At 30.6% G+C, this 12,699-nt stretch overlaps 1 protein-coding gene across 1 annotated transcript; it reads left to right on the top strand.

The window, feature by feature from the left end:
* The first annotated feature begins 499 nt into the window (after positions 1-499).
* LOC111291571 (uncharacterized) lies at positions 500-4,037 on the top strand. The gene is made up of 3 exons (XM_089760298.1): positions 500-993; positions 1,267-1,614; positions 3,456-4,037. The coding sequence occupies exons 1-3, from the start codon at positions 685-687 to the stop codon at positions 3,957-3,959; spliced, it is 1,161 nt and encodes a 386-aa protein (XP_089616424.1). The 5' UTR covers positions 500-684; the 3' UTR covers positions 3,960-4,037.
* Positions 4,038-12,699: the final 8,662 nt, after the last annotated feature.

Here is a 12,699-nt window from a genome sequence, read left to right as displayed (position 1 = left end):
ATGTATGTAGAGAATTGTTGCTTGAAGATCATATTAATAAGCCTAGGAAGGATTAAACTGTCCCTATTGTGCATCCTCGTATTCATTACAGGCTGTCAAAGAAATTTTCATATTTTTATTACTCGGTAATTGAATGATATAATGTGGTAAGATAAGGTATCATTTTCCGAGAATGATTATATCCTTTATCCCTATGAGAGACTTTAGCAAATTAATTTGTTGGCAAATGGATGGCAATATAGGGCCCAGAAAGACTCCCTGGCTGATTGTAGAAAGAGACAGGCCAATTCTTCTGGGTCCTCACACTTGGAATAGCTTTAGAGAATAATTTTTAAAATAAAACGACAAGAATTACACATTTATATATTTTTTATTTAAAATTATCTGAACTCAACGCATATTAACAACAGTCCACATCTAACAGTTATATTTATATATCAGGTCAAGTCTAAAAGAAAAGAAAAATAATAAAGCAAAAGACAGCCCAACATGCGAGTGAGTAATCTGTAAGCTGTATTTATTATGAATATATACCTCTGTCGTTGAACAGATAAGATGTCCCTTTTGTCTCTCTTTGTTTCTCCTCAAAAAATTTTCCAATTTTCTATTACTCTAATTTCCTTCTTCAATCTTTGTTTATCTCCCGCTCTCTACCTTTCATTCTCTTTTTCTTCGCCATAATCTATGGGGTCGAGAGCAAGGATGCAAAGGTGGTGCACGCAAACACTAACGCCTTTAATGGAAGGGCCAGACCCTGAAATGCAAGAAGAAGCTGGAAACAAGAAGGAGATCAGCTCTTGGGAAGTGATCCGAGAATGGTTTCGAACACAAAAGGGATTGTCAGCAAATAATTTTTCAATGTCTTTATATGGAAACATTCCTGCCAAGAGACAAGATTTAAGGCTTTTGCTTGGTGTTTTGGGCTGCCCTCTCGCCCCCATTCCGCTCGTCAATCACCCAGTTCACCACATTCGGATCAAAGATATACCAATTGTAAGTTTTTTCAGTCATATTCTTTCAATGTTAAATCCATTTTTTAAGTATAAAAGAGGTCAAGCTTCGAGATAGAAGAAGAGTTTTATTTTTATTTTTATTTGAGTACATAGGAATTCGCAGGCAATGGGATATGAATTCTAAACCTATTAAATGTTTATTTCTTACAAATAACTACATAAATTAACTCAGTTAAACTTCGGGTTTCAATTGTATTCTTTTCATATTATGTCTTATTTACCATCCCTGTTCAAGCTCCAAATTTGCATATAGGAAACTTCGACGGCGCATTACATTATACAACAATATTTGGCGGCTTCGGGATGCTTGAAACAGCAGAAATGTGCAAAAAATATGTATGCAACAGGAAGTGTGAAGATGATTCGTTGTGAAACTGAGATTTCGTCAGGCAAGAATGTGAAAAGTTTGGGAACAAGAAGCGGAGAAAATGGTTGCTTTGTCCTTTGGCAAATGATGCCTGGGATGTGGTCTCTTGAGCTGGTTGTTGGAGGCAACATGGTCATTGCTGGTAGCGATGGGAAAACTATCTGGCGACACACATCTTGGCTTGGCACGCATGCAGCCAAGGGACCTCTACGACCTTTGCGTCGCATAATCCAGGTACCTACTTGTTCCTCTCCATTTGTTTGATCAACTTATTTTCTTACTCGGTCATTTTTTAAACAAAAAACTAAAAATGATAATAATTAATCATTGTCAATTAAAAATTCATTAAATAGTTTTAGATTTTTTTTCTTGATTTGTAAACTATTCTTCTAACATTAAATTTCACACTAATCTATTAAGTCAAATAATCAATATAGTTTAAAATTAAATACCAACAACTAAGACCAAATATAAGCATAGATATTTTTATGAGATTTTTTTAGATAATCAATTAATCATGTAATATTTATCATAACCTACTGCTAATTGAGTTGAAAGTTAAAAAAAATTATATCTACTTTATTATCAATGTGTAAATATTATATACTATAATTACATCATAAATAATTACTTTTTTAATTTATTTTCACATAATTAAATATTTAAAATTAAAATATTTGTGTTTAAAATTTTTAAAATTATTAATAAATAATATGAAAATTTATGATATATAATAATATTTATACATTAATAATACATTAAATATAAACTAAAAAAACCCATAAGCTTCAAAACGGAAATTGAATAGCATGGAAGCAAAACCTAGGTTGGGTAGCATTAAATTTAAAAAATTTGTTTACCAAACAATGACAACGATGGAAGAACATGATGACAATCCCAAGGAAATGCAATGGAACTGAGAATGATGGAGAAACTGTCTCATGCTTTAGCAGACACAAATTCTTTTCATTTCTTTTCATTTCTTTTGAACACTATCTGAGTTAGGGCAATGACGAATGGCACATGAATTGTCTTATTTGTTCACATGATGTGTGATCAGGTACACATCCAATAATACCAATCCTCTTCCTGGGATTGCCAACTTACACTTTTGCTTTAACTTTTCCTTCTTTTTTTTTGTTCTTTAGTGAATATATAGTGCTGGATGTAGTGCATTATTAGCTGGCTCCTTACTTTTTTAGCTTTTCCCCCGTCCTTTATTTATTTGCTGCCTATTACCAAATCATGCACTTTTTCTTTTTCTTTTTTACAATTTCTAATTTTTTTCTTCTTTAAATATGAGATAACTCCAAGTTCATACTAACAAGGTTATCATGCTCCTCTAGCCTATGTGAGTGTAGGCCAATCATATTATTTTGTTTTTATCTCTCAAAGATAAATATTAATAAACTTTTTATAAATGTTATTCGTTATCAATTAAATGGTTACATTTTAAGTTTTTTTGTCAAACTTTATAAAATTTAACTTTCTATTATTTTTTATTTATTATTAATAAAAATATAAAAATATATTTTAAAAACTTTGAATAAAGTAGTTTATGAATATATGTATTTTAAAATTGAATTGATTAAAATATTTAAAATAATAACCCTATAAAATTTGATTAAAAAAACAATTTAATTGGGAAAAAAGAAATATTTCATTAAAAAAAGAAATATTTAAACTTTTTACAATTATACCATCCTAATTAAAGGGGGAAGAGTTCTTTTGGATTTTTAAGGATAAATAAACAAAAACATTTATCTCATGCATCATCAAGTTTTTGCATTTCACAAATAAAATTAAAAAACTATCACATCTCCTTTATGTTACATTAAATATATATAACAAATTTTTAACTTCATTCAAACAAATAGATAGATTTTGTTTATATTAAATATAGTATATGTTAAAGCCCATCTTGTAGACAACAAAATTTAAGATCTATTTTTCAACATAAAAATCCATTATTAAAATGAATAAGAATCATAGAATAATTAGTCATTAATTAATTGGATAAAGACTTTTATAATCACATGAGTTAAGTGAAGTGATTTTGTTTGTGATTAATTCAGGGCCTAGATCCAAAGACTACAGCCAGCTTATTTGCAAAAGCTCAATGCTTGGGAGAGAAACGAATAGGCGACGTAGACTGCTTCGTTCTAAAAGTATGCGCCGACCGAGCAGCGGTAATGGAACGAAACGAAGGGCCAGCAGAGGTGATTAGGCATGTATTGTACGGGTACTTTTGCCAAAAGAGTGGTCTATTGATATACTTGGAGGACTCTCATCTGACCAGGGTTCAAACACAAAAAAATTACTCTGTCTACTGGGAAACTACCATTGGAAGTAGCGTTGGAGACTATAGGGATGTCGATGGAGTGTTGATTGCTCATCAAGGAAGATCAATCGCCACGATTTTTCGATTTGGAGAGCTATCCCTGCAGCACAGCAGGACTCGGATGGAAGAAATTTGGAGGATTGATGATGTTGTTTTCAATGTTCCAGGGCTCTCCCTGGACTCTTTCATTCCTCCTGCTGATATCTTTGATGATAATCTTCATTCCCCTTCACTGTAACTAACATTAAGAAGTGTTGATTATATATTATTCTAATTTGAAGAAAATATAATATTGGTGGGGAGGGTTGATTGTTTATCTTGATCATAATTTCAAGTGTAGTTTTTAGTTCGTTTTCCAAGTCATTAAGCTCATAAAAGATGAAAATTTAAGGGTTGGAGTAGAATAATAAGGAATTTTGTTTAATTTTCGATTTTTTCTCTCCTTTTTGGATGTAATGTTTTAAACCCCTACGGAAGTGTATTTATATACTCTTGATAGGGCATGCGCCAGGGATGGAACTTTTTTCTGCATTTTTTTCCCTATGCTTCTATTTATGTCGTAATTGGTAGAAATAGTAGAAAGGCTTAAATATTAAAAAAAACGTCATGAATTATTTTTTAAAAATAAATTTTTATATTTTTGTTGTACTTAAATAAACCCTTATTTTTTTATATTTTTATCTAAATAAACTTTTATTTCAAATGAAAGATTAACTTATTGTTGATGGTGTTTTTTGGTGTTAGTTGAAAGGGAGTGGTCTTGTAGCTGAGTGAGGGGAAGCTCAAACTTATAGCAATAAAGCATAGTAAAGGGGCGCCGGAGTTGGTTCTCAAAGATGCATTTTGATACTCAAGTTAATAAAGTGTTTAAAGGATTAGTAAGGAAAAAGGTATACAATAAATACTAAGGAAGCTTCAAGAGAAAGAATACTTAGTTCATACCTTATCTATGTTAGGAAAATGGGGTCCAACACTATATAATTGGTTTTGGACCAATCAAAGACCATAGGCCTTGGTCTTTTTTTTTACACAGAGCCTAGCTACTTAATAAAAAGAGGTGGGACTGTTTTAAGGTGGTGTCACAAACCAAGAAGAGAAAGAAGAAAAGTTAAGAAAAATAGAGAGGAAAAAAGAAAAGGGTGAGTTGGTTGAACGAAAGTCGATTCATGGTCTGATTGAGCTAAAACTTTGTCAGTAAGTTTATGATTTAGAGTTTTACATTGTGAACGATAAAGATCGTGTTTGAAGCTCTCTAAGAATAAATTTAGAGTGTATTTGTTAAGTCACTTATTTGGTAAGATTTCTCTAATTGTCTCTCTAGTTATTGATTAGCTCTAATTTTAGCTAGAGAAGAATTTTGTATATCCATTATTTGATAGTGAAGATTTTTTTGGTAATTCGTGATTTTTTTTATCTACACTGGAGGATTTTTCACGTAAATCTTAGTATACTTTATTTTTTCTGTGTTATTGATTGTTGATTGTTGTTTTTTACTGTGGCTTTATTGCAATATATTACTTTTGCATCATTATGTTTATTGCTTCAGGCCCAATAAATGGTATAAGAGCTAAGGTTATTTTGAGACAACGATACAAAAGTAGCCTAAGATAAAAGTAAATTCTGTTTAAGATTATGAAAAGTGATATAGTATCTATGATAAAATTGACAGCATCAAATTATTCAATTTGAAAACCTATGATGAAAAATCATTTATACTACAAAGATTTGTATGAGTCGGTATTTGATAATTTGATTAAACCAGTAGATATAAAAGAAGAAAGCTGAAAAAAGTTAGGCAAAAAGATGCTGGCTATAATAAATGTAGACACCCCAATCTGTCTAGGGGTCTGCAAGATCAACTTTGACAATTAAAAAAATTAAAAAAATAATAAAAATGAAAAAAACAAAAAAGGTGTTTGAGTTTGCATAAAACTAGGCTGGTAGAGTTTGGATTGGATTTAAAGATCGAATCTCAATCACAATAAGAAATTAGGATTTATCAGAAAATCCTTTGATCAATCCTTATAAATAAACGCTGGAACACACAAGGGGGGACAAAAACACAATCAGCAGAGAAAATATAAAGAGGTGTAGCATAATAGGAAGGACGACACACCATCAAGCCATTGCCAACCAACGTCCACTGACAGCCAGCCTAGTGCCACTATGGATCAAAATGCCTAAACCATTGAACATGACACAATCACAGTGTTAGTTCTTCGTGGTTCAAATTGGTTCTGTTTGAATAAAAAGAATCAGAGTTGCGAGTCTGATAGAGAAGAAAATAAAGAGAAAAATGAGTTGATAGGCTAGCACATTGGTTTGGTTTGGTGGAATTTCATCCTCACGTCAACTTTGGTACTTTCTTTTTTTTTTCAAATTCTTTAATTGTTTGGTACTTTTTTTTCTCTTTATTTGATTGTTTATTCATTTGTTTTGTTTTATGCATAATTGTTTATTTATTCATTTTGTTTTATGGTTTTCATTATTTGATATTAATAAAATAATAAAAAATAAAAATTTTAGGAATAAATATTAATCATCCAATGATGGAATTATAAAAATTTCAAATGGCAAATTTTTATGAAATTCCTAGGTGAGAAATTTTGTTTAAATTTATCCCTAATGGTGAAATAATTTAGATAAAATTTCAATAACAATAATTAATATTTATTTTCAAACCAAAAAAAATTAAAAAATTAAAAATAATAAAAACATAAAAATATAAAATTTTTGGAATTAAATACAAATTACCCAAGGATGAGATTCTTAAAAATTTCAAATGGTAAATTCTTAAGAAATCTCTAGGTGAAAATTTTCCCTAAATTTGGCCCAAATAGTAGAATGATTTAGATGAAATTTCAATATAAGTAATTGTATTCTTTTCCACATAAAAATTTGGATTCAAAATATTTGATAATTATCTAAGGATGAGATTCTTAGAAATTTCAAATGGTAAATTTTTAAGAAATCTCTAGGTGAGAAATTTTTTCTAAATTTGACCCAAATTGTGGAATAATTTAGATGAAATTTCAATAAAAATAATTTTCATATTATTTTCCTTCCAAAGAAAAAAAATTTCTAAATAGGCCCAAATGGTGAAAATTTTAAAAAAAAATATTTCTAATTTAGCCCAAATGGTGGAATAATTAGATTTATTTTCAACAAAAATGGTAATAATAAATAATAATAAATAAATCTTTTTTCGACGACGGAGCCTCTTCAAGAAATCAAATGGGATTCTTGAATACTCTTTAAGTGAGAAAGAATTTTTTTTAGAATACTACCAGATTGATGGAGAATCTTAAAAATTATTTCCAATATTTAACATAAAATTTGAAGCCATTAGATTCTAAACCTTAGGATAAATTTGAAATAATATGGTACAATCCTTTGGACGGACATGTGAGGGTGTTATAACCTTCCCCACATGTAACTAAACTCTTGAACCCTGTTCTGATTCGTAGACCTGAACTTATTCTTTTAGGGACCCATAGTCAAGCTTAGGAGTTCCTTAAAAGGATAGATTCCCTAGGTGACCAATCACACCTAATAAAAGATTAGTGGCAACTCCATTCATTTGTTAAATCTAGCTATAGATTTTTGAATCTATATGTTATGATAATAAAAAAAATGGATTGATATCAGCGTATTCCATCATGTAGCGCAAGAGGCAGATACCCATATTATTTAAGAAAATTGACAGCATTGTATGAGAGAAAAATAGATATGAATAAAGTTATACTTATTAAAAAGCTTGTAACTTTACAATACTGGGATGTATGATCAATTACAAAATACTTGAGTGATTTTCAAGATATATTTAATTGGATAACTACTATGGAGACTAAGATGGATGATGGAATGAAGGCATTGTTTCTTTTAAGTTCATTACCAAATAGTTGAAATACTCTAGTTGTGAATGTTCTTAATTCAGCTCTTAATTATAAAATGACATTAGAGATGGTAAAGGATAATATGCTTAATAAAGAAGCAAAGTGAAAAGAAATAGACCCTAAGAATCAAGCTTTGGTCACAAAGAACAAAGGTAGAAATATCGACATAGTCAGAACTCAAAAAGTCGTAATAAGTCTAAACATAGATTCAAGTTCATAGATAAAGTGAAGTATTTCCATTATGGTAAAACAAGTAATATAAATGACACTGTAAAATCTTGAAGTAAGAGCGAAAAGATGAGAAAGACAATAGTTCAAATGATGGCAATGCTATAGTAGTGAATTTAGATAGTAATTCAGTTACTTTGATTTATACACGTAGTGATTGTAATCATGTTGATGTTCCCGACATTGAGTGGATAGTTGACACATGAGTGAAATATCATTATGTTCTTAAGAGAAAGTTGTTTACAACTTACAAAGTAAAAGACTTTGGTTGCACCAAGATGAAAAATAAGAGTGTCATAAATTGTTAGGATTTGTGATATTATTGTACAAATTAGTATAAGCTTCATGTTGACTTTGAGAGATGTCAGACATATTTTGAATATGAGAATAAACTTATCTACTATTAGTGTCCTTGATAAAGAGGGATATGAGAGTCAATAAAAAAATAGGCAGTAGAAGCTTCTTAAAAAATTTATAATAGTTATAAAGAAAAAACTATGCTGCATAATGTATAAGACATGAATGCCATTGAACGACAACTAGGTAAATGCTGTTGAGGATGATGCTTCAGTAAACTTGTGGCACAAAAGACTGGCATATATGAGTGAGAAGGGGTTACAAGTTTTAGTATGGTAATCTTTCATTTCTTTGACCAAAGGTATATCTCTCAATTTATATGATCATCGTTTGTTTGGTAAGTATCGTAGAGTTTCTTTTTATAAGAATTCTAAAAAAAAAAAGATTAGAATTGATTTATTCTGATGTATGTGGTCTCATTAAGGTTGAGTCATTAGGTGGTAGCAGGTATTTTGTTACTTTTATTTATAATACTTCACGTAAGACTAGGGTGTATATGTTAAAATACAAAAGTTAGATATTGTAGTATTTTTAAAAATTTCATACCATAGTAAAAAGGATGATAGGGTTACCCTTGAAATATATTCAAACTAATAATAGTAGGGAATACATGTTCAAAAACTTTGAAGAGTACTGTTCAAAGCATGGAACCAGGCATAAGATGATAAAACTTAGAACACAATAACATAATGGTATAGCTAAAATGATGAACCACACCATTATGAAGAAAGTCAGATGTATGTTAAGGATGACAAAATTACCAAAACCATTTTGGGGTGAAGTAATCAATATAGTTTGTTATTTACTTAACAGATCACCATCAGTTCTTTTGAGCCTTGACATTCTAAAAAGAATGTAGATAGAAAAAGATGCTTCATACTCTCATTTAAAAATTTTTGAGTGTAAAACATTCATACATGTACTGAAAGAACATAGGTCAAAACTTAATAGTAAAGTCATATAATGTGTGTTTGTTGCATATAATGATGAATAATTTGGCTACAGGGTATGGGATCCAGTGAAAAAAAAGACAGTCAGAAATAGAGATATAATTTTTCATGAAAAAAAATCATAGCAGACCTTGAAAAAAATAAGAAAACTACACATGTTACTGTTGAATGTGATATTTCAACATCGACAGAGGTTCTATAGGAAAAAGCCACAGATGATGAAAATGAGCAAGAAACAGAACTTAGAGATATGAATGAGCCAGTCATAGTTAGTGATGAGTCAGATACAATTAATTTTAAATAAGGGTAGCAATCCTCTTTACTTGAGAGTGTTGAGCTGAGGGAGCTACCTTCGACATCAGGTGATATAGAGTTTCAGCCTATAAAATCTACTAAAGAGCATAAGCCATCTATTAGGTATCCAAGTTCAAATTTTATTTTAGTTACCAGTGAGGGGAAGCTAAAAAATTTTTAAGATATGCAGGCTACTCTAAATAGAGAGCACTAGTTAAAAGTAATGACAGAAGAGATTTAGTCGTTACAGAAAAATGGTACTTATGATCTTGTTAAACTTTCAAAAAAGAAGAGGTTGTTAAAAAATAAATAGGTGTTCAAGTTAAAAAAAGATTGTGATAAACTAGTAAGGTACAAAGCTCGATTGGTGGTTAAAAGCTTTTCTCTAAAATCATATATCGATTTTGATGAGATTTTTGCTCCAATTATGAAGATAAGTTTCATTCGAGTGGTACTGAGATTAGGAGCTAATTTGAATCTTGAGCTTGAGCAACTTGATGTTAAAACTGCATTCTTGCATGGTGACATGTAAGAGGATATTTATACGAATCAGCCTAAGGGTTTTGAAGTGAAAGGAAAAAAACACTTGTTTGCAAATTAAATATGGCTTAAAATAAGCTCCACGATAATGGTACAAAAAGTTTGATTCTTTTATAATGAGTCAAAGCTATAAAAAAATGGCAATGGATCATTGTTTGCATGTTAAAAATTCTTTTAATGGTAACTTCATTGTTCTTTTATTATATGTTAATGATATATTGATTGTAGGATAAGATGTGGTATGGTTCGCAGGTTGAAAGAACAATTGTCTAAATCTTTTGATATGAAAGATTTAGGTCCAGGAAAGTAGATTCTTGGTATAGACATTATCCAGGATAGAAAAGCTGAAATGCTATGGTTATCATAAGTATGTTGAACAGATGCTTAGTAAATTTAACATGCAATATGCTAAATCAGTTAGCAGTCCACTTGCTGACCATTTTCATTTGAGTAAAAAATCTTGTTTGATCTCTAAAGAAGAGCAACTAGTTATGTCTAGTATTTTTTATTCTTTTGTAGTCAATTTTTTAATGTATCTTTTGATTTGTACACGGCCTGACATTGCTCATACAGTTAGTGTAATGAGCAAATTTTTTCTAATCTGAAAAGGGTTCACTGAGAAGCAGTGAAATAGATTTTCAAATATTTGAAGGGCACCTAAAAAATGTGCTTAAGTTATAAAGTTTTACAACCAATTCTAGAAGGGTTTATTGATGCTGACATGACAGGTGATCTTGATGGTAGAAAATCTACTTTAGGATATTTGTTCACTTTTGTAAAAAGAGCTGTGTCTTGGTAATCTAAGTTACAGAAGGTGTTGCTTTGTTAACTATAGAGGATGAATATATTGCAACAACCGAAGTAGGTAAAAAAATGTTTTAGATGAAATATTTTTTTTTTAAATTGAGGTTGAATAAAAAAGAATATGTGATATTTTGTGATAGTCATAGTCTTTAGATTTGAGTAAGAATATCATGTACTATGCTAAAACAAAGCATATTGATATTAGATATCACTGGTTATATTCAGTGATTGAAAAATAGTAGATGCTATTGAAGAAAGTTCATATTGATGAGAATGTAGTATATATATTAACTAAGATACTTTTTAGGAAAAAGCTTGAGTTTTGCAGTAACTTGGCTAGAATGAGTTCTTTGGCCAAGGTAAGTTTCAAATAAAATTGCTATGGTGATGAATCTCTTTCTCATGGGGCTGAAATGGGAGATTGTTAAAAAAATGAGAGCCAGCCCCATGTAATTGATTTTGGACCAATCAAAGGCCATGAGCCTTGGTCTTTCTTTTTACACAGAGCCCTAGCTATTTAATAAAAAAAGGTGAGGTTGTTTTAAGGTGGTGTCGCAAACCAAGAAGAGAAAAAAAAGTAAAAAAAAAAATAGAGAGAAAAAAAAAGAATGAAGAGTTTGTTAAACGAAAGTTGATTCGTGGTCTGATTGAGCTAAAACTTTGTCAATAGATTTATGATTCAGAGTTCTACATTCTAAACGATGAAGATCGAGTTTGAAACTCTCTAGAAACAAATCTAAAGTGTATTTATTGAGTTACCTATTTAGTTAGATCTCTTCAATTGTCTCTCTAGTTGTTGATTAACTCTAGTTTTAGCTAGAGAAGAATTTTGTATATCCATTACTTGATAGTGGAGATTTTTATGGTGGTTCATAATTTTTTTTCTCTACACTAAAAGGTTTTTCACGTAAATCTTTGTGTGTTTTATTTTTTTTACGTTGTTAATTGTTGTCTATTACTGTGAGTTTATTGCGATATATTACTTTTGCGTTGATGTGTTTATTATTTTAGACCCAACAACCTAAGCTTATTTTTTACCTTATATATGAGAAAAATGATGGTGATATGACCAAGATAGTTGACAGTTAAAAATTGATGGTGAATCTATGTGAAGTTCGAGAATGGGTCACGTGGGCGTTTATGAGCTGATAACCCTAAGCATGTGTGGGTTGCATTTAATGATCCCAAACAAGTTCAAAGCTAATCAATCTTAATTTAAAGTAATACATTGATGGGACGTTAATGGAGATAGTTTGACGAGTCCTTTAGCAAGGGGTAAGCTTACTTCATGGTTAGTCTTTTTTCAGCAAAAGGCAAGCCTACTTTATGGCAAGGAATGTAGATGTTGACCCTCAAATGTAACGACATGGTAATTGAGCTTATGCTAATTTGGCGATCATTGAGAGTTGACCTTATTGGCAGGTAAATAAGCAAAACAATTGCCCTAGGTCTGAAAGGAGTTATAAAGTGATCACCCTCAAACCTTTGGCAAGAGTCATGGGGAGAGTACTTGTTAATGGACTATACACGACGATGGGTCTTAGTTTGGCGAGCGGTGTTGTTTCAATAAGTTGTGTGCTTTATCGAGATGAAGGAAACGATAGGTGAGCACTTAAAAATATTTTTTTGTCAAATACTGATGCAATGTACATGATGCACATGGGTGGAGTGTGTTGTGGGATACATTATTGAACACGTGCCCGTATTTTTAAGAAATGCAGCTATGCATGACACATGGTGTGTGGGGTTACAAGGTTGTCAGACACAATTAATGGGTTTAAATTTAAATTGTATCAGTTCAACTAAGGGGCGGAATAAATGTGCCTTTTAAAAATGTGAAAATAAAATGTCGGCTTTAATTAGGAATTAACTTGGATTGTTTTGTGACTGGTTCAAATGGTGTTTTAAT

The sequence above is a fragment of the Durio zibethinus genome, chromosome 4 (genome assembly GCF_047325235.1).
Source record: "Durio zibethinus cultivar Kanyao isolate XHJ-2024 chromosome 4, ASM4732523v1, whole genome shotgun sequence".
Lineage (NCBI taxonomy): Eukaryota > Viridiplantae > Streptophyta > Magnoliopsida > Malvales > Malvaceae > Durio > Durio zibethinus.
Note: the sequence above shows the minus strand (reverse complement) of the source record. Positions and strands in the feature narration are given on the sequence as shown.